The sequence below is a fragment of the Nomascus leucogenys genome, chromosome 2 (assembly GCF_006542625.1).
Source record: "Nomascus leucogenys isolate Asia chromosome 2, Asia_NLE_v1, whole genome shotgun sequence".
Classification (NCBI taxonomy): Eukaryota; Metazoa; Chordata; class Mammalia; order Primates; family Hylobatidae; genus Nomascus; species Nomascus leucogenys.
In genome coordinates, this window is record NC_044382.1 from 127,214,120 (window position 1) to 127,237,808 (window position 23,689).

Genomic DNA, 23,689 nt, shown 5'->3' on the forward strand with positions numbered 1-23,689 from the left:
TCCAGAGAAGTCAAGTGGATCAACTTATGTCACTTTGTTAAATGTATGGTAGAGCTTGTTTTAAAGCCTTCCGTTCTCCTTAGTTCAGTGATTTCAAGTAGCAGTGTTTTAAGGATTAAAATGAACTTGAAAAGCAATCTAGTAATTATTCAAATGGAATGACTTGCTCCGTAGTGGTTAAATTATTTTTCCAGCTGACAGATATGTTACAATTCATTGGTAAAACTTACTGATATTATATTCTTTTAAAGGAGAACTCAAAGGGAATATATGCCAAAGAAGTGAATAGGACTAATAGGCACTTTTTTGAATTCCAGCCTCAGAGATTACAATATAGTTCTTCCTGTAACATCTTTCTTGTTAGTCTCTTCCTCCTTCTATTCTTTACACAGCAGCAGCCAGTTACTCTTTTCTAAAACATCATTCAGATTATCACTCACTTTGTAAAAAATTTCAGATTTCCCAGGACAATTTTTAAATAACAAGTCATTAATAGGGCCCTACAAAATTTAACCTTCTGTCATCTCATCTCCCTTTATTCTACATCTGATTCTCTTTGCTCTAGTTACACTGGCTTCTTTCTGTCTCTTGAATGTATTAAGCTCATGGTTATGTCAGGAGCCCTTGCCTTTCCTTCTGCGTAAAATGCTCTATCCCTCTGTTTTACCATTCACATCTCAACTCAAATCCCCCCAGATTTCGCTGGCTTCCCTAATTAAGGCATTTACCCCTAACCACTCTACCCCCAGTCACCTTGTATTTTATCATCTTTATTATCCCTTGCACTTACCAGTTATTGAAATTATTCATTATCTAGTTGTCTTTTTTTTTTTTTTGAGATAGAGTCTCGCTCTGTTGCCCAGTCCGCAGTGCAGTGGTGCAATATTGGCTCACTGCAGTCTCCACCCCCCACCCCAGGTTCAAGCAATTCTGTCTCAGCCTCTGTAGTAGCTGGGATTACAGGCATGCACTACCATGCCCGGCTAACTTTTGTATTTTTAATAGAGATGGGGTTTTGCCATGTTGGCCAGGCTTGTCTTGAACTCCTAGCCTCAAGTGATGCACCCGCCTTGGCCTCCCAAAATGCTGGGATTACAGGCATGAGCCACCGTGCCCTGCCTTAAGTTGTCTTTTTTATATGCCCTGGAATCTAAGCTCTTCGAGAGCTTGTGTTCTGCCTGCCTTGCAGATTGATGATTTCTAACTAGAATGGTATTGGACATATAGTAGGTGTTCAGAAAAATGTGTTTATACTCCAAAGCATTGTAATACAGAAATCTACCATAGGCGTAACACTAAGGATTGAATTTTCTTCCTACCTAAATCTTAGAAGGACATCTTTTTATTTTGAGTAACTGTGATTTGTTAACATAAGGGTTGGGATTGCCTCACTCTACCCTCAACAAAAAGACACCAGTAGAATAAGGTTGTTCTTTTTTACATAGATCTTCTAAAATAATGATTTCACATATTTTGCATATGCTTTCAGAAACTTTTTTAAACCTGTGTTTGTGTATTTTTTTACTCATGGTTCTCCTGTGAATATTAAAAAAAGGAGACAAAAGCAAGAATAGGAACCTTCAGGCATTTCTTTAATTAAGAAGAACATGGAATTTAAATATGCAGTTTACTAAACAGAAGTCATATGCAGCAGGTTTTTGTTTTTTTCTAGAGAATTGATAAAATATTTTCTTAATCCTTTCAAATTATCAAATGATAAAAACTAATATAAAAAAAAAATCATTATGACTAGCTTCTGCTATTTTGGAGTATAACTGCATCCATATATGTGTTTCAGTTTTTTTTATCCCTCATCTCTTCTCTAGTCTCTGTTCTCCCTACCAACTCCCCACCTTCTCCACAACTATAGGCTAATTGAACCATTTAAAATCCAAAAGAATAACAATAACAAAACCTACGTGAGAATGATGCTACAAATTTAAGATAACATATATTTGTAGTTACGATGCTATATAAATCGGAAATGTTCTATAAATTTGTCCTTTAATTTTATGTATTTGTTTACTCTTATTTGACAGGCTACTTAAATTATTCAAAGCATTACTTTAAAATGAGTAAATACATAGTTCCAAACTATCTGTTTTTAAATTTATTTAATTTTCTCTTCTTTTATTTTCTCATGCTCCTGTCTTTTAAACTTGTGCTATTCAGGATTATTACTGAGTAATAAATTTAATGGGATCAGAAAAGAATTGACAAGAAAGGAGGGAAGACTAAATTCTTGAGAGGAATTTATCTTTAGATCCTAGTCAGTAATGCCCAAAATATATGTGCAAATATAAGAGCTGCACTATTAAATTTCTGTTATCATGTTTAGTATTTTTAGCACCCATAATGATAGTTATGAACTCATGTAAAAATAAATAAATGAATGTTATTTGAATTTCCTGTCACAATTTAAATGTTTAATCCTTTTTATTATGGCTATAAAATAATTTTTCTATTTTACCAGATGATTAAGAAAGCCATTAATAATGTTAGAAGAATGACTTCTCATCCAACTCTTCCTTACTGTAAGTTGAATAATAATTAACAATTGTCCTTTCTTATTCTTAAATCTATTTTTGGTAATTTTATTATAAGAAATGTATGGGAACCTTTTTGTTTTAATTGAAAGCATTTATTTGACTTTTTTTCTAGAGAATATTTGCCAGTAAATAAAATCTTGATTTCAAAACTGGGTAAAAATAGAAAAAGATATTTCTGTAAAAGAGAAGGCTGATTTAATGAAGTAAATTCTTTGACATTTTGACTACCAAACAAAATTTGCGACTACCAATACACAAAATTTGTGTATTTCTAAGTTAACACATTTTATCTTTGAACACTTCTGGATTTCTTTGATCATGCTAAATTATAGTGAATAATTATTTTAATAATGGAACCACTGCCAACCTTTATTACATAAGCCACAACCATACCTCAATTATTTATTACCTCATTATACTCAGTTTGTATTTTATTACTTTTTTTAAGTTGGTCTTTTATGAGACACATTAATAGTAAACATAGGAAATTATTATTAGTAAGTTTTTATATTCTAAGGCAGAATATATTTGTTATCAGTTAATCTTCCTAGGAACCTTAGAAGTTTCTCTTCCTTCAACCAAGAACTTAATTAATGGGGAATTTATTGGAGGTATTGAATCTGGTGGGTTGGAATCAATACTCATACTGGTGTGTGGGTATTCCAAGTTTTTTAATATTTTTTTAAGTTAGGCCCTTCGTCAAGTTGTCCTACTACATGTAACAAGAATAACGCATGTTAATTAGTGGGTATTCATGTCCCCCCAGTCTAATAGCCTATTAAAAACTTTAGAAACTTTTTTCTTGGGAGATATTCTGATAAAATGCAGTTAACAAAATCAGTATTCTTTTCTGCTTCATTTATGATAAATGCTCAAATAATCTATTATCAAAGTTGTATACTCTGTACAAAACAAGGCTCCAGAGAACCATATATGTAAAATGAAGAGAATAACATCTGTTACTTATGCTAAAGGTATAAAATAATATAAAAAATTTGTCTGTTTTCACTACATCAAATTCATTCGTCGCTAGAAGTGTGTATTTTTTACCCACAAGTTTAATGTCAAGTGAGAACTAAAAAACAGTCATGAAGCCTATAGTGTACGGAGCCAAGATGTGTTTTATATATAAAATTTAAATAGTATTATTCCACATCAAGAAATACTTGATATTGCTTAAAACTACCCTACTCTATGCAGTCTGGTTTGGAAGTTTTCTGAGATACTGAAGGGACCTCATTTTTCTCTCAATCCCATACCATGTGTCCTGGCAAGTGTAAATATCCTATACCTCCAGCCCATAAACTTAAAGAGGCCACGCTCGAAGCTTCAAAGGTAATTGATGGACCTATTGTCAGAGGTGTTAGGTGTCGTCAGTTACTGCTGTCTTGAGAGATAAATACTTTCTCTGTTTAGAGAACTGCTATAACTAGCAGATAAGACACCTGAAAAATTAAAAGCTAATTTAATTACTGGATTTTTTTTCCATTATATCTTTTCATGTCACAAACAAGTCCCACAGGTAGTAATTTAGTTTGGTAACAAACACTTTTCGTGTTGTGAAAATGTTATGAGACAGGATTTTTAAAAATATTAGTCTGAAGTTCAGATACCTCAAGATAGCTGTTTTCTTTCCTTGGAGTAGATCTTTTGAAAAATTCTTAAAGAACTTTTTAGAAGTTAGCCTAGTACATTTCATAATTTTCTGAGTAGAAAACACACTGTTTCTCTACGCTGTCATATACACTTCTGATACCAGATGTGTTGTCTTTTGTCCCCCCCAAGCCGTTCTCCACCTCTCCAAGTACTGGCTGGGTGCCTTATAATTTGGTTTAATTATGACAGTCTACCTGGAGTCAGAATCATATCCTACAGGTTAAGGGCTCAGTCCAACAAAACTGCTCCTTACTTCAGACACCACTCGCAGGTTATCAGTTGTCACCTACACATCTGACGTACTGGCTATAAATCAGGGTGCCCACAGCTCCCTCCTTGGGTTTGATTAATTCGTTACACTGATTCACAGAACTCAGGGAAAATGCTTTACTTACATTTATCAGTTTATTATAAAAGATAATCATAAAAGAAACAGATGAAAAGTACATAGAATGAGGTCTGTAAGACTCCTAAGCAGAGGAGCTTCTGTCCCCTTGGAGTTAGGGTGCACTACAAACCTGGCACATGGATGTGTTCACCAGCCAAAAAGCTCATCAAATCTCCTTGTTTAAGAGTTTTTATAGAACTTAATCTCCAGCTCCCTTTCCCACCGTTTTCTGGAGGTTGGTGAGTGGAACTGAAAGTTTCAATGCTTTAGGCTATCTATGGGACCCCATCTAAGTCACTGCATTAGCATAAATTCAGGTGCTCTTCCATGGGTTTTAGTAGCTGTATGCCAGGATCCAGGGACAAAGACCAAATATGTATTTTATGTCAAACTGGGTCATTTTATTTTCCCTTCTAAAATGTTTAATGTGGTTTCCCTTTTTAATTTTTTTCCCCTTCTAAAATGTTTAATGTGTTTTCCTTTTTTAATAAGTATTTGTTGAAATCCTACCCTTGATAGGTTCTATATAAGCCTAGCTGAGTAAAAGTGAAGTCTGCTCTGCTGGAGCATTAATAAGGAATCTCAGATAAGACTTTTAAAAACCTCTTGAGGCTCAGAAGCCAAGCCAAGGACTTGCCATCTGACTTCACCTGCAGTCCTATAGATTTGGGTGAATTCCTCTTTTCTTGAGGTCCTCAGAAAATCCTGGGGTTCCTTTGTCTGCCAGGAAATGATAGTCTTTACTCTTCTGTAAGGCAACTGTGTAAGGGACTATATATGTACAGTACCAGGCCAGTTTTTCTGTTTTTTGGTTTTTTTTCAAAGTGTCATATTTGCTCTGTCAGCCTTTGGTTCCTTAAAACTGTCTGGGTCATATCTGATTCTGTGCATAGTCTCCAATATGATATATGAGTCAAAGCCTTGGTAATATGACCGATGTTTCCAATTATGTCCTGCTATAAGAAGGACAGGTTCTTTTTGCTTTCACTCCTGGCAAGCTGTAAAGAACAGATTCTTATTGAACTTATGCAAATAACTATATTGTCATGAAAATAAGAATACTCACTAATAGCTTCCGAATTCTGGAGGGATCAGGTAGGGAGAAAAACTAATTGTTTTATCTTTGTTCACGAAGGCATACTTTGCCAAATTTCCATAAACTATTGAATAGCTTAAGAGAAAAGAAAAAAGTTTTCTTAAATCTGGAAAACAAAATATTAAAGAACTAGCAATGTTTCAAAACCATAATTCTTAAAAAACCGTAGATTTTCTTCAATAAGTTATTCAGCCTCTCATACTTAATTCTTGTTCGGCTTAATCTTGGTTAGCAGTTTAATGAATTTATAAGTTTTTTCCCTTAGAGTTCTGGAAGTTCTTACACTGTCCAGTGATAGGATCTAAATGTTATCAGAAACCAGTACCTTTCAGAGTCTTTTCTATGAATCTCCTTAAAGACAGAGCACTTTAGGATTATAGTTACTTGCAAACACTTTCAGTGAAGATCAGGAGAAACAATAACCATCTGTCAGTGACAAAAGACTTAACATGGCCATGGCTAAAGATCAATTCATTATCATAATGCACGATTGACAAGTAAATTTGATTGCTTCTGTAGCATACAATATTTTAACAAAATAACTGAAAGTATGGCTGATAACATTATACAAGGACACATCAGATTTTTAGAAACTTGATGCCATTTCTGGAATACTTATGTAATAGTATATACCCATACAAATATAAGAAGGTATCACCTTTATTTGACAATGCTTCCCATGCAATTTAACATATCAGTTAAGCCTAATTAGTTTTAACAAAGCCTAATTATTTTAACATTCTTCTTTTTAGAGGGAGCGAGAACAAATTTTTTTTTAGATATTCCAAGGGCCCTTTGGAAACTCGCAAAGTTAGAGTGAGGTCAAAAGTACTTCATTTATAATGTATTTTTGGGAAATTTGTCAAAAATATCAAACAGTTTAAAACACTTGATTATAATAAGGTTACTGTGGAAAAGTATTTAACCAGAGTGATAATTAAAAGACTTCAAAGGCAAATACAGAAAGTTATGTCGTTGTAGAAAAATCCTTAGCTATTTTAATGTTGTAGAAAAAAACCTTATATTTTAATATTGACATATAGCTAATTTAATAATAATGTTAATATTAACATTAGGTCTTAGGTAATCAAAGACCTAAAAAGAATATTAACATTAGGTCTTAGGTAATCAAAGACCTAAAAAGACATGAAGCACAGGAAATTATCTTGATAAAACAAAATCTCAATTTTGTAGTCTGATTGCTTAAAAGGTAAAGGAAAACCTTTCACAATCTCTTGTCAAGAGAAAACCAATACTCCAGTAAAACTTTGCACCAATGTACTTCTGATATTAAGACTCATCATTCTTTTAATAACGTATATAAGTACACATATTAGCCAGCTTGGCCACACATAAAATTATTTTTCCAAATTCCTCTTACACAAACCCTGTATAGCATTCTTGTATCCGTGCATATTTTGTTTTGTACTCTTCCTCTTTCCCAATATGGAACAGTCTGCTTTAGGACAAAAATTATTCTTTTTCCCATAAGAAAAACATCCTTCATACCTCATAGCTTCACATTCCAAAAACATCTTACTTTCCTGACATACAAAATTATTTATCTATTTTCAGTAGTTTTAATTACATATATTGATTAGAATTCTTAACTGTTAGTGATGTTAGTTTCTAGTGAAAACTAGGTAATAAGCAGTTGTGCACTGTCAGTCACGCCAGCATTCTATAGACTAGCAAATCTATATCCTTCATAATTTACAGAAGCATGTTCTTTTTCATAGTATAGTTTTTCAAAGTGTCGCAGGACACCTTTACTAACAGACCCAAATATCTTTATTCTTCTGCAATAAGAAGCCAAAAGTAGATAAGCTTATGTTTAGCAATTAATGTTTTAGTATTTTATGTAATTTGGAAGTGATCTAGATATTCAATTAATATCCATCATTTAATTTAACTTAATGAAATACTAAGGGTATAAGTTGTCAAAGGGTTTTGGAAAACTGTTTTGAAGTAGACATAACACCAGACGAGGCCAGCCATCAAGTTAGTTATTATTTATTTTTTGCTGACAAATTTTGTAACAAAGATAACATGAGTGTATTTGACTGGTAAGCCTAAGTAAAATAAAAGTTGTATATCACATTATATTTAGTGCTGGCAACTCTAAGGATATGCCTGCTTTAATTAAACCAACAAACTTAAATTAGCTTTCATTTACCAAAGATTATCCCACATCAGATGAACTTGAAAAACATTTGGGTCTGTTTCTATCTTTCTAAAAGTTTAAGGAGTACTTAATTTATATAAGTGCTTATTTTAAGCCCATTATATATAATTATTAAAAATTAATTTTGACAATACCATCTGGTGATGGTAAAAATTACATATATTTAACATATATAAAGTCACACACAAACATACAGGCAGAAGCAGATTCTATAGTTTTCCTTCTAAATTTTAGTGATCTGCCAGATATAAAATATCAAACTCAGTCATTTATAAAAAGGATATCTGGGCCGGGCACAGTGGCTCACGCCTGTAATCCCAGCACTTTGGGAGGCCAAGGCGGGCAGATCACAAGGTCAGGAGATTGATACCAACCTGGCTAACATGGTAAAACCCCACCTTTACTAAAAATACAAAAAATTAGCTGGGCGTGGTGGCATGCACCTGTAGTCCCATCTCCTCAGGAGGCTGAGGCAGGAGAATCACTTGAACCCAGGAGGCGGAGGTTACAGTGAGCCGAGATCGCACCATTGCACTCCAGCCTGGGCAACAGAAGGAGACTCCGTCTCATAAATAAATAAATAAATAAATAGGATATCTGGATCCAAATTGTGTTTCTGAAAATGGGACAAGATTACCCACCCAGATTGCTAAAACTTTACTAGTATTTGTTGAAGACTTTTAAGATTTCTCATTTGTCTTTTGTAAAGACTCTTTTAGAGAGACAATTTGCAATTCATTTAGTCTTCTAGTAGCCTCTGCATACCAATCAAAAAATGTTTCCCACTGTTTGTGAAGCATTAGAGAGTCCCTTTTATTTAGTGCTTCCTGTAGATGGACAATTTTGGGTAAATTAAAAGCTTCCCTGTTGGCTGGGCGCGGTGGCTCACGCTTGTAATCCCAGCACTTTGGGAGGCCGAGGTGGGCGGATCACGAGGTCAGGAGATCGAGACCACGGTGAAACCCCGTCTCTACTAAAAATACAAAAAAAAATTAGCCGGGCGTGGTGGCGGGCGCCTGTAGTCCCAGCTACTCGGAGAGGCTGAGGCAGGAGAATGGCGTGAACCCGGGAGGCGGAGCTTGCAGTGAGCCGAGATTGTGCCACTGCACTCCAGCCTGGGTGACAGAGCGAGATTCCGTCTCAAAAAAAAAAAAAAAAACTTCTCTGTTGTGGCCACCATAATTCTAAATTGTCTTTGGTAAATATACTAATTTCTCTAGGAAAGCACAGGTTCTGGGTCCGTAATGTTTATACATAAAATTAGCTGGAGTTCCAGTTGGAGGAGTTTTTGAATTCCTTAAATTCAGATGAACCCATGATTTCTTGTCCTTCCAAAATCTTATCTACCTGAGGCCTCTGACTGGACCCAATCCAGTCAGGTTCAGTCTGACTTCTAGACCTGATCTGGATGAAAAATGCTTAAAGGATAAAAGTTGCAGGTTTCAGGTCAAGTGGTAACCTTCAAATGCACAGTGAGAAACAGTAAGCCCAAGGGGCCTACCAGGAGGTACCTATGCCTGGTTACTTGTTGCTCCTGGAGGTCATCATCAGGGGGTCTCCTTCATGTTCCTCTGCTGAGAACTCTTAAAACATAGGTACATTAAAAATTTAATGAGTTTGTTTGAGCATTCAGCTCAAATTCATGAAATGGGCAACACCAGACCAGAAGCCATCAAGGCTTCACTGAGGTGGCATGAGGGGAAAACTTTTATAAGGTGTTCAAGGAAGCAAAACAAAGACAGTATTTGATTGGTTAAGTGAAAAGTCCTTAGTTAGAGGTTAGTTGGGGGTTTCTAGTTGATAAGCGTCTAGTTGGAAGTTAATTGGTGGTTTTTGATTGGTTAAGCTTAAGCTTCATTTTACTGTTTACGTTGAATTGAGTTTTGATTTGCTCATATAGGCATGCAAGGCCCTGGAGCAGTCTTAGCCTAATAGCCTCCGTATTAATTAATTATTTTTTTCTTTTTTTTTTTTTTTTTTAAGAGACAGGGCCCAGGCAGGAGTTTTATGGCTAGTTACAGCACAATCAAGGCACACTACAGCTTTCAACTCCTGGGCTCAAGTGATTCTTCTGCCTCAGTCTCCTGAGTAGCTAGGACTATAGGCGTGTGCCACCAAACCCAGCTCTTAATTTTTTAACGTCATAAAAAATAATAGAAAAGTTGAGCGATTTTAGTGCAACCACCCCAATTTATTTTTCTGATTAAGCTATGCAAGTGCATTGGGGGAAAGGGAGTAGAGCCAGTCAAATACCTAGTCTCAAAAAACTCTGTCTACCCTCCTACCACTGCCCAATGGTAAAACATTTCAAACCAATTTAAGTTCATTTATTTTAAATATTTGATAAAGAATGAGGGAAACTTGACTGATACGTGACTAGCAAGTGCTAGATGTTTTATATAAATGTAATTTTTTTACTACCTCCATACCACATTAATATTGATAATTATACTCTATAAATTGAGTGTTATATGTTAAGCCTATTTCTGAGTGCCTTATATATGTGATCTCATTTTCTACTCACAACTGCCCAGTGACTTATATATCATTAGTCCCTTTTTAGAGGAAGGAAATAGTCTCAGAGAGATTAAGTAAATTTCCTAGTATAACACAAATAATAAATGGCAAAGTGAAGAATTAATAGTCATTTATCTTATTCATATTTCTTAGTGAAACAACAAGTCTGGTGCAGTGACACATGCCTATAAATCCCAGCCTCTTAGAGGCTGAAGTGGAAGGATCACTTGAGGCCAAGAGTTAAAGACCAGCCTGGGCAACACTGCAAGAACCTGTCTCTAAAAAAAAAAAAAAATTAACTACAAAATAAAAAAAAACAGATAATATATATTTGAGATATTAGGCCAATCAGGATAACTTTTAGAACTGATTTTTTTCTTTAGCATGGCATTTAAAACCTTCTTTAATCTGATTTTTTTCAAAGAAAAATGTATATACATTTAAACATTAATAGTATGATAAGGATTGATTCTAATCTAAGAATGTGTTGTAATGAGTAATATATAATTTATTATAAAAAATAAAAGGCTGTTAAGACATCACTGAGATAACTTTAAAGGGAAATAAAATTTATGGAGCTATAATCTAAATGCTCCTATCGTATTTGAGGATGTGTTCTTAGTCAAATGAAAGTGTATTGTATAACTATTTTTATGATGAAGAGTATTCAACTGAAATTTCATACAAAGGTAAATTTATATAAGTTGATTTAGATGTTTCTGTCATAAAGATTTTCACAAAGGATTAAGAAATAACTTTTCGCAAAGATTCTTGAAATAAATATGCAATTTTCGCCCTCTTGTAATGCAGATCTGACAGGAGCTCAAGATGGAAGTGTCAGAATGTTTGAATGGGGCCATTCTCAAGAAATAACCTGTTTTCGATCTGGTGGCAATTCAAGAGTTACAAGAATGAGATTTAACTATCAGGGAAATAAGGTATTATATAAAAATGTAAATGGTAAAAAATTTATTGTGTTGGAGGTTCATAAATATCACTAGTTTGGGTTTCTGAAAAGAACAGCTCAGTGGGTAGTAGGAAAGTATTGATCTATATAGATTTTTTTAAATTCTTCTCAAAGAACACTTAACTTCACTTGTTCTTCCTAGAAGTATGTTATATAGGTGTCCATTAAAACTCATTTAAGTGATTCTTAATGACCAAATGATTATAAGTTCACCTTATATTACACACTTTTTATTACTAAATGCTCTTACTCTCTTTATCCCTTGGAACCTACTCAACGTGTGATCCAGCAGCAATTAACATCTAGAGCTTATTATAAATGCATATTATTGTTCCTTCTCCAGATGTAGTGAATCACCATCTGCATTTTAACCCGATATTGTTGTGATTTGTACAAATATTAAAGTTTTTTAAGAGGCACGCTCCAGAACAGAACATCAGCAAACTACATCGTAGCCACCTGTTTTATAAATAAAGTTTTGTTGTACCACAGTTACCCCCATTGATTATTTTTCTTTGGCTACATCCTACTACAGCAGCATAGTTCAGGAGGACAAAGACCTTATAGCTGGCAAAGTAAAATATTTATTATATGGCCACCTAAGAAAAAGTTTGCCAGACCTGTTCTGGAGCATCCTTTACTGTCTTCATTTCTCATAATCCTTTGTTCAAACTGTGCCCCCCCTTTTATGTTAGGCAGCAATCTTTTATTGAACAGTACTGCTCCTTGTGAAGCAGGGCTAGTTCAGAGGCAGTGCACCCACAGCCAGCCCAAACTGCCTCTTTTTGCTCCTAATATCTTATTAGCCCTTTACAAAATAATTAAAGGGTAAATCAATCTTCTTTTTGTCTTCAGAGCCATGCTGCACTAAAAATTACTCTCACAGACTCTAATGGTTCACCTTGCCTTTTCTTTCCCCTCAGCCTCCCTCACACATTAAATTCTCCTCACACATTCCTTTTATCGTTGTATGCTGCAACGTCTTTTGTCTACCATGTTTGTCACATGGCTCTATTTTCATTTCACAAAAGTCGATATAGTTTTATGTAGTTGTGAAACAAAATTTTGAGAGCTTGTTTCTTAATACTAATTAGCAACATTCTTAGCCCCTTAGTGGGTAATTAAGGGAACTTAGTACCGATGCCTGTATAATTGTACTGTACTTTGAGTTGTATTCTCTATCAATGTGCTTTTTGTGGTCATGCATTTCAACTTTGGTTGTCAGTTTTATATTGCTCCTAACTAATCTCTATACCTGAACCCTTGTCTCTCTAATGCATCTTGCCAACAGTATTACATAACAAAAACGTAGCTACATGATTACAATATAGGTGACGTCACATTATTATTTTTTTCAAGAACCCTTCAAGGCTCCTCATGGCAACTTCTTTAACAAGTGTTTAAGACCTTCTATAATGTGACTTTATTTTTCGGCGTTAACACTCACTACAGCCTTCTGCATAGGCTATTTTAAGGCACGAAAAACTGCTTGTCTTTGCCTGCCCAAGTATCTTTGATGGGCAGTCAACTTACTATTCATTCACCTTAGCCTTGATGAAGTCTAATAGCACAGCCCCTAAGCATGCTATCTCTTCTAGTAGGGAAGTCTCTTAAGGTAAATGGAAGAGATGACCCACACTGTATCACAGTAATTCTGATGAATTTGATATTCAATTATGAATAGAAATACACTGCCAAAAGCCAGTGAATATTTCAGAAAAACTAAGTGTCTGGAAAGGGGTATTAAGCAGAATAAATAATAAATAACCTATGAGGACTAATTCCTCAGATATTCAAGAATATATTACATTTATAAAACAAGAACACGCTAGCATTAAACAAGGACAGTAGGAAAACAGAGTTATTGGAAATTAAAAATACGATTCCCAAAAATGTGGTCAGTGGGGGAACTACTTATTAGAAAAGCTGACCAGCAGAATGGGAATAGTTGAAAATCAGGTTTGTTGCTGGGAAGCACAAATTAAGAAATTATCCCATGATGATGATAATTTAGGAAATATTTCAGAAGAAAAAAATGGAGGAAAAACAATATTCAAAGGAATAATAGATATTTCCCCAAAGCAAAGAATAGAATATTGTAAGAGAAAGGGCCTACCAAGTATTGAGAAACAACACGTACCTGCACACATCCTGTTTGTGTAAGTTTTGGTTTTTAGAGTTAAAGAGAGAATCCTATAAGGTTCTAAAAAAGAGTGAGAATGAAAAAGGTTACTTACAACCCACATCCCACCCTGCCACTAAATGTCGTTGGCCTATTACAAATAGATAGGAGAACAATATCCACAGAATTCTGATGGACAAGGAATGGGAACTGAGTCAATGTGCATCCAAACTATCTTTCAAATTTGCTAGCAAAATAAACATGTTTTTAGGTATACAGAGACCACACATTCCATGTGTATACCCTTTCTGAAGAACATACCTAGATCTACTCCAGAAAACGTAAGATAAACTAGAAAAAGGAATAGACCTGGGAAGATATTAACAAATATAAAAGCAGTAGGTTAATATTCATAATACTCATATCAGTCAAGTTTTTTAAAGACAAATAGTAGAGAAATAGATAAAAGATATTAATAGTCAGTTTACCAAGAAACTATGCCTGGCCAATAGCCTCCTACCCTCACTAATAATTGAAGAAATGCAAATAAATTGAGACTTATTCTTGTCTGCATAAAATTAACAAGTGTTTTAAATTTTAAAAATACCCCATGTTAATTAAAATATAAGAAAAATAGCTATCAATTTATATTACCATGTAAGATTTAATTTTGGCATAGTCTATTAATTTTAAGTGATTCTCTTTAACAAAACTTTCCCATTTCTAGATGTCTATCCTACATAATTATGCAAAGGTATGTGTATATATAGGAATGTTCAAAGCAGCCTTTTTTATATTACAGAAAATTGAAAACGATATGGGGAAAGTTTTAAATTATAACACCACTGTAGAGTGTAATACTACACACAGCACAAGAATGAGCTAAATTTATGTGTAATTACCTGGGAAAGATAGCTATAATAAATCAAAAATGTAGTTGTGTAATGGTATTATTATGATCCCAATTTTTTAAATGCTATATTGTGAATTTTTGAATTTTCATAGAAAGAAATCTGAAAGGAAACACATCAAATTGTTAATAGATGTTAGATCTAGAGGCAGAGGAGAGTAGGAGTCCAAAGCAGACATTTGTTTTATTTTATATACTTTATAATAAGCTGCATTATTTTTATAATCAAAGGAAAAAATTTTAGCTGTCATACTCATCCTTCAAGATCTCTATCACATACCTCCTTTAGTGGATTATTTTGACATCTTACCAGTCAGACTTGCCCTGAGCTCCCATAGCGGAATTATTTTACTTTGATAATCCTTATATCATTGTACTTTGTACTCTTGTTCATGTGTTTTCCTTATTGTTTGTTTCTGAAAATCCTTATTTTGTCTTTTTGGAAATGAACAGTCTTCTTTCTTATATTTGATAAAGTTCTGTCATATAGCATAATCTGTTAATCCAGTATCCTGTTTTTGTAATACTTACAGAGAATATATAGACTATGCTAGAGGCTACTGTAATAAAATGGGTGTCTGATGTTTGTTCTCTTTATGTTCACCGTGGGATTTTTAAAGTAGTAGCTGAATGTTTTTCTGAAATAGATCCAGGTATAGGTGAAGTGAAAAATCAAATGACATACAATCAAATGTTTACAAGTCAAAATATGGATGTCACACTGAGGGTGAGGATAAATATATGCTTTTATATTTATATTAAATACTTTTAAATATTTTCTTTCTCTAAGTTTGGAATAGTTGATGCTGATGGATATTTAAGTTTGTATCAAACAAATTGGAAATGTTGTCCAGTTACTGGAAGCATGCCTAAGCCATACCTGGTAAGCCAAGAATTTCTACCTTTAAATAAAATTTGAATTTTCATTTTAAATAAACCAAGAGTATGTATTTGAGACAAGAAATACAGAACTAATAAATAAAATGTAGTCCTGTGTTGTCAGTCACTTTACTGTAAGATCCTGTCCTTGTGTTATGTGAAAATTACTCTGAAGCATAAAATTCCTTAGTCTCTGATAATTTGGAAAGTTGACATGTATAGAAGCAACATGATACCCCAGATACCTATACATCCTGTGGATTACTAGAGCCCTTTTGTAACCTCACTAAGCTGGTTATTATATTATGCCTAAATAGAATGATTACCAGACCAATGCGTCTGGTTATTTTTCTGCAATTATCTCTTATGAACAAACAAAGTGAAAAGGACATCCTATAGCTGGTACTGTTGTTTTCCTGTTCATCTCCTTTTTTTTAACAGAATATTGATACGGGGATTATGCAGGCTTTTATGAACTTTCTGTGGCTTCATAGAATACTGAATACTGAATTTATATTTTATATTCTTCAGTGAAGCTCTTTATAGGACTAAGCAATTCCTATCAGAAAAAAAGTTAAGAATATAGATTAATCGCTTCTTGGCTTTTTGGCTACGATCAAATGAAGAATATAGGTTAAGATTGTGGTAATTTGCTCAAGGTTAATTGCTGGAATACAGTACTGATCTAAGTAAAAGCAAGCAAGCATGGGAGGATTGATTAGGGTACCTTGAAAGAATATTAACTGTGGCCGGGTGCGGTGGCTCACGCCAGTAATCCCAGCACTTTGGGAGGCCGAGGTGGGCGGATCACGAGGTCAGGAGATCGAGACCATCCTGGCTAACACGGTGAAACCCCGTCTCTACTAAAAAATACAAAAAAATTAGGCGGGCGAGGTGGCAGGCGCCTGTAGTCCCAGCTACGCGGGAGGCTGAGGCAAGAGAATGGCGTGAACCCCGGGAGGCGGAGCCTGCAGTGAGCCGAGATCGCGCCACTGCACTCCAGCCTGGGTGAAAGAGCGAGACTCCGTCTCAAAAAAAAAAAAAAAAAAAAAAAAGAATATTAACTGTTTCTCATATTTTTATTAAACCTAAAGATTTAGCTGTATAAGTTTATGTTCTCTAAGGGACTGGTTTTTTTTTAACTTTTAAAAAAATGAATTGGTTTAAACTGTGAATAACTGGCTTTTGGAGATTAAGAGGATTTTGTCTGTTTTCAGGATACATCATCTAGCCCAGTTCCAGTAGTGTTCCAGGGGAAGTGGGGAGGTGGCTCAAAGGAATAATCTTTGGTGTGGTGATTTTGGGATACTTAAAAAAAAAATCATTTTTTATTAAAGAGAAGTATCTAAAACATAATTTTGAAGCTTTTATAAATGAAGAAACCTCATAATTAAGTGTACTGTTTGGTAGAATATTGAAAAATGCTATATGTTTTCTAATTTTGATGACTTAGTAATTTTTTTCATGTCTTGAATTTTTAAAAGCTTAAATATTTTTGAAAAATATATGTCAATTATTTAACGAAAGTCTGGTATCATCTAAAATTCTAGTTTCTGTCTTTTAAAACAGAAATTTTCACTATGCTAGGGGAAAATCTGTAAGTTTAACCTCCTTATGTTTTCCTTTGAACTTTTGGTTGAACTTAAGCAAAGAGATTCATAACGGGTCATGATATATGCAGCCTAATTAAATAGTTCAGGAAAAGTGTGTGTATGTGTGGGTGTCTACAAACATGAAAGAGAAGTAGAGGCAAAACAAATGTGCCAAAATGTTAAAAAGTTGCTGCATCTGGGTAAAAGATACATGAAAGTTCTCTGTATTACTTTTATAATTTTTCTAAAGTTCAAAGGAAAAAAATGATACAGAGGATTTAAAAAAGCCAGAAACTACATGATCACTTTTTGAAGAATACATTTACTTGGTTATGACATTTTTAGTGAGAGCAGTAACACGTATTGTTTGTAACCATTTCAGACCTGGCAGTGTCATAACAAAACAGCCAATGATTTTGTCTTCGTTAGTTCCTCCTCTCTGATAGCTACAGCTGGTCTTTCAACTGACAATAGGTAAGAGACGATAGCTAAAATTGAAGTATGAGAAAGTATAGCTGAACTTTTTTTTATTGTTTCTGTCCTTGTGTTTGACTAAAGTTTACTTACGGCTTTAGATACAGTATTTTTGTTCTAAAAACTACTATTTATTGGCCATGTTATTCCAGCCCCACCCCGAAAAGCTGTGGTTGTAAGGAGGTGTCATCTCCTGCCCCAGTGTCTGTCTGCCTCTTTTGATTTCTGTCATATAGCTGAATTCTGTGATCAAGGCCCACTGAGTTTGCTTAGCTTTTGTATTTACCTGTAAGGCCACACTTTGCACTAGAAACAGGATTCTAAGACTATAGCTTCTTCAGCTCGTCTTCCGTAGATATTTCTTACGTATGTTGGTCCCCCTACACAATAGAAATAAGTTTTCTTTGTGCTCAAGAAAATTCAGCATCTCTCCTATTAATATATGTCAGTCCAACTGTTAAGAGATTCAGTGAATACAAAAAGAAGTTTCCATATTCAGCCTTCGTATATTATTATTTGTAAATGCATGTTAATCTAAAGTTACTCAAATTTTTAAGCTATAATAGTAGCTTAAAATTTTCTGTAAAAATTGTGGGTCAGACAGTGGCTCATGCTTGTAATCCCAGCACTTTCAGAGGCCGAGGTGGGCGGATCACTTGAGGCCAGGAGTTTGAGTCCAGCCTGGCCAACATGGTGAAACCCTATCTCTACTAAAAATATGAAAGATTAGCCAGGCGTGGTGGCGGGTGCCTGTAATCCCAGCTACTCTGGGGGCTGAGGCAGGAGAATCGCTTGAACCTGGGAGGCGGAGGTTGCAGTGAGCTAAGATCACACCGTTGCACTCCAGTCTAGGCAACAAGAGTGCAAAACTCCGTCTCAAAAAAAAAAAAAATTGTGGCCAGAGCATGGTGGCTCATGCTTGTAACCCCAGTGCCTTGGCAGGCTGAGGCAGGAGGATCATTTCAGCCCAGGAGTTTTGAGACCAGCCTGGGCAACATAGGGAGACCCCATCTCTACAAAAAATTTTAAAAATTAGCCAGACATGGTGGCACACGTCTGTAGTCCCAGATACTCGGGACGCTGAGGTGGGAAGATTGCTTGAGCCCGGAAGGTCCAGACTGCAGTGAGCCAAGATTCCACCACTGCACTCTTTTTTTATATAAAAATTAATTTCATATAAATTTGTTGGTTACTTGTATTTGTTACTTTTATAAATTTAAGAACCTTCTGTGACAGCAAGGTTTAAAGGTCACACAGTCATATGTGACATATTTTTTATTCTGTTGTTAGCTTTTTGTGTCACTCAGAAGTAATCTTTTTTTTTTTCCAGAAACGTATGTTTGTGGGATACTCTTGTAGCACCTACCAATAGTTTAGTCCATGGTAAGTTTTCAAAGCATTTTATAAATTTTGACAGTCAGGAAATTCGTAAGCTAAATATTATTTATAAATGGATTTGTTACTAATGACACATATATTTATTAACCCATGAGATTTCTTTTGCCCATGATGGCAGAATTTGAAAGCAAAAAGATGCAATATATGTAATTAACTCTTCACTATACCTTGATGGGGGACAGTGAGACATCGATAATATAAAAATCATTTGTCTTTACTTTGAATCTGATAGCCACAGGTTATCATTGTAAACATGATGTAAACTCAATATTATGTCCCCTCTCACCACTGCTATTCAACATTGCACCGAAAGTCCTAGCTAATGCAGTAACACAATAATAGGAAATAAAATGTACATAAATGGAAGGGAAGAAATAAAACTGTCCTTATTCACAGAAAACATAATTTTCTGTAAAATATCCCAAAGAATCTATAAAAGAAATTCACAAGTATAGCAAGGTCCCAGGATACAAGGTCAATATACAGTTGAGCCTTGAACAACATAGGGATTGGGATGCTGACCCCTGCACAGATGAAAATTCTAATATAATTTTTATTCCCCCCAGAATTTACTAATAGCCTAGTGTTTACTGGATACCTTATTAATAATATAGTCAATTAACACATATTTTGTATATGTGTTACATAGGAAGCTAGAAAAAAGAAAATGTTATGAAAATCATGAGTACATACAGTAGTGTACTGTATTTATTGATACCGTAAAGTTTATGTCATCTGTTTACAAGATATATTTTCTGTCTGAGGCCGGGCGCAGTGGCTCACGCCTGTAATCCCAGCACTTTGGGAGGCCGAGGCAGGTGGATCACGAGGTCAGGAGATCGAGACCATCCTGGCTAACACGGTGAAACCCCATCTCTACTTAAAATACAAAAAAAAAAATTAGCCAGGCATTGTGGCGGGCACTTGTAGTCCCAGCTACTCGGGAGGCTGAGGCAGAAGAATGGTGTGAACCCGGGAGGCAGAGCTTGCAGTGAGCTGAGATCGGGCCACTGCACTCCAGCCTGGGCAACAGAGCAAGACTCCGTCTCAAAAAAAAAAAAAAAAAAAGATGAATTATCTGTCTGAAATGGCAGGCAACTACAGCTGCAGACCTCAATTTGTGGTGCATATCAAGCAATTCAACTTTTTTCTTGTAATGTCTTGACTTTTCTCTGCTTTTTGGGAGCACTTCCAGCATTACTAGTGGCATGCTGTATGGTTCCCATGGTGTTATTCAAGGTTTACACTGTTGCACTAAATACAATGAAAAATTCACAAGTACCACAGGAGATCACTTTTCACTGCAATATACAGTTTACTGGAGACAGGACCTGCTCACATGGAGATGATTAGCATCACACAGCATTTTCAGTGTATACTCGCAACACTTGAGCTAACTGCAATAGCAGCAGGAGGTGGCTACTAAATTATAACAGTAGTTTTTGAAGGGTCAGCTGTAGTAAATTCAGTTGCTTTTTGATGCATCAACAATGAACAATTGCAATTTGAAATTTAAAGAATATTACCATTTACAGTAGCACCCAAAATAATGAAATACTGAGGCATAAATCTAACAAAATATGTACAGGGTTTGTATGCAGAAAACTATAAAAATGATTTAAATCAAAGAAGATCTAAATAAATGAGTGATACTCCACATTCACAGATTAGAAGACACAATATTCTTAAGATGTCAGTTCGTCTTGATTTTATAGATTCAACACAATCGTAATCAAAATTCGACCATGCTACTTTGTAGATACCAACGAACTGATTCTGAAGTTTATATGGGAAAGCAAAGGAATAGCCAACCAAATACTAGAGAAAAACACACTTGTGGGACTCACATTATACTACGTGATTTCAACACTTATAAACTACAGTAATCAAGACATTGTGATATTAGCTTAAGAATATACATATAGATCATAGAACAGAATGGAGAGCCCACTAATAGACTCACATATATAGTAGACTTATCTTTAATATGTCACAGAGGCAATTCAGTGGAGAAACGATAGTCTTTTCAACAAATAATGCCAGAACAATTTAAAGTCAACATATAAAAAATCGAACCCAGATACAGACCTCACCTTTCATAAAAATTAACTCAAAATGGACCATAAACCTGCATGTAACATACAAAATAATAAAACTTCTGGAATGAACTAATTAGATAGAAGGCAGAATAGTGATTGCTTTTGTTGGGAAGGAGAATCGACCATGAAGGGGCATGAAGGAACCTTCTGGGATGATGAAAATATTCTGTACCTTGATCTTAGTGATGGTTACACAGATGTATTCATTTGTCAGTGTTCATCAAGGTATATACTTAAAAAGTGTGCATTTTCCTCTGGGAAGTTATGTTTCAAAGTGCTGGTCAAAGTTCCTTCTCTATAATTAATTTTATTTCAAGTCTTACAATAATAACTAAGTGTTTAGTTTATGCCATGGACTATACATGATCTGCATATATTAATTAATTTAATCCTCAGGCAACCCTATTAGGTAGGTGATAATCTCTTTTACAAATGATGAAACTGAGACTTAGGTAAGTAATTCAGCAGAAGTACACATTTAATCCCACACAGAAACCAGGATTGAAACCCAGGCAGTCTAACTCCAGAATCTTCACTGTTCATTATGCAATATTCTCCTTGAGCTATATGCAGATTTTTTTCCCTAAAATTTGTTAGGCTGGACTCTTTTTTAAAGAAAAATAGTATCGTATTTTTATATTTCTGATACTGCTGTGTCTTCAAATTCATGAATCTTTTATTTTACAAGGCTTAATCTGCTGTTAATCCTATCTAGTTCCTTTATCTTGAGCCTTGCTGTTTTTAATCTGTTAAATTTTGATTTAGGCCTTTCATGCCTTTACTTAACTTACAGTTATAATGGACTTTTAATTTCCTTACCTACTAATTCTGTCATCTCTGTCATTTCTGGGTTAGTTTCAATTGATGGATTTTTCTTCTCTATGGGTTATATTTTCTGCTTTATTACATTCCTGTTAATTAATTATTAGATGGCAAGCATTGTGAATTTTACTTCATTAAGTGCCTATTATTTTTGTATTCTGTAAATGTTCTTGAGCTTTGCTCGGGGACAAGTCTAACTTACTTGGAAACAGTTGAATCTAGGGGACCTTGGTTAAACAGGACCAAAGCAGCATTTGGTCTAGGGCTAATTTTCCTCTACTACCGAGTCAAATGCTTCTGAGTACTCCACCGAGGCTGGTATGGAACCAGTTCAACCAGGGTTCCTCTCCTGGTGCCATGGTCAGAAAACTCTAAGTAGTAAGCTAGGGCAGTTTTATGACTCACTCAGTTTGTTTCCCATCTCTCAGAGATCATTCTTCATTACCTTATATCCAGTGTCTCAAATCATTGGTTTTTATATTTCATTTGATTTTTTAATTGTTTCAGGCAGGATTGCAAATCTGGTCTATTATTTCACCTTAGCCAAAAGCCAGAAGTCTATTTCTTTTATTGTTAAGTGTTTTTTTTTTTTTTTAATTTACTTTCAGCATTTACCTGCCATGACAGCGGAGCCACAGTTTTAGCATATGCTCCAAAACATCAGCTACTAATATCAGGTGGCAGAAAAGGTTTTACTTATATATTTGACCTTTGTCAACGACAACAGAGGCAGCTTTTCCAGAGCCATGATTCTCCTGTTAAAGCCATTGCTGTTGATCCAACTGAAGAGTACTTTGTTACAGGATCTGCCGAAGGCAATATAAAGGTAAACATAGTTGATGCCACAACATCTACAAAATGAAAAGAAATCTTCAGAAACCTTAGCTCTTTAATCGTATCGATGACATCAGTCTATTTAAATAATAGTTATATTCCTTTGTAGTCAGCAATGCTAATTGCTATTTAATCTTTCAATGAATGGAATATTTAACTTGAAAATTTTCTGTTTTTCAGTTGTTTGAAAATATGTTTAATTCATACTAAAACACCAAATTTTCCGTGGATATAAACGTCATTCAGATATTAGAGTTTGTCTTGATTCCATGTTCAGGTTACGTAATTTACTGAATTTAATTTCCAGGGGCTGAGAAATGTATTGATATTTTCTTTTATCCCACGTTGCTCGCTACTTTTTCATATATATTATTATCTAGTCACTTAGTGCCTAATTCAAGAATTCTGGATAAACCTTGCCTTTAGCAGTCCTTTTCAGAGTCCATTGTGTTGAAAACTTCAGACAGGTTGTTTCAAATGTTAAGCAGCTTATTAAAAATGTTAAACAGCTTATTAAATATGCAACTCGCTGGGTCTCATCCCAGAAATACTCAGTTGATAAGTAAGTCCAAGACTCAGGGATCTGCATTTTAATAACACATACCTAGTAATTTTAATGGAGGGTCTTTTGGCCCTGTTTGGTAATTGGTAAATCAGTTTAGACTAATCTCTGTGTTATTTTAATGGTCAGCAGCCCTAGAGTAGGGGGGTTTAGTTTCATCGAATTTATTAATTTAAGCACTTATTTAGTAGAATCAGATGGGTTTTTTAAAACCAGCAAATTGTTTTCATAATTCTCAACCAGGAAAAGACTAGAATTATGGAATTTTTAAAAGCCTTTTTCTTAAAATCAAATATATATATACCAACAGAATTATTTTCCTTCAGTTTAAAACTACTTTCTTATTTGGACTGACTCTCTGGTTTAGAATATGCCATAGTTAGGTTGGTTCTTTTTTTTTTTTTTTTTTTTTTTTTTGAGACAGAGTCTTACTCTGTCGCCAGGCTGGAGCGCAGTGGCAGGATCTCGGCTCACGGCAACCTCCGCCTCCCAGGTTCAAGCCATTTCCCTGCCTCAGCTTCCGGAGTAGCTAGGACTACAAGCATGCGCCACTACACCCTGCTAATTTTTTGTATTTTAGTAGAGACGGTTTCTCCATGTTGGCCAGGTCTCCTGACCTTGTGATCCGCCTGCCTGCCT

The 23,689-nt window shown here is 34.9% G+C and overlaps 1 protein-coding gene across 3 annotated transcripts in view; it reads left to right on the plus strand.

The window, feature by feature from the left end:
• The window catches only part of DMXL1 (Dmx like 1), a 173,490-nt gene that overhangs the window by 146,447 nt on the left and 3,354 nt on the right, over nt 1-23,689 (plus strand). For 2 of the 3 annotated variants that reach the window (XM_030818105.1, XM_030818110.1), the window contains 6 exons: nt 2,474-2,534; nt 11,202-11,329; nt 15,181-15,273; nt 17,244-17,335; nt 18,666-18,718; nt 22,263-22,480. In XM_030818105.1, the coding sequence (XP_030673965.1) occupies nt 2,474-2,534; nt 11,202-11,329; nt 15,181-15,273; nt 17,244-17,335; nt 18,666-18,718; nt 22,263-22,480 (645 nt within the window). Of the gene's footprint in view, nt 1-2,473; nt 2,535-11,201; nt 11,330-15,180; nt 15,274-17,243; nt 17,336-18,665; nt 18,719-22,262; nt 22,481-23,689 lie in introns of those variants that run through there. The other variant, XR_004031469.1, reaches the window with a different exon arrangement.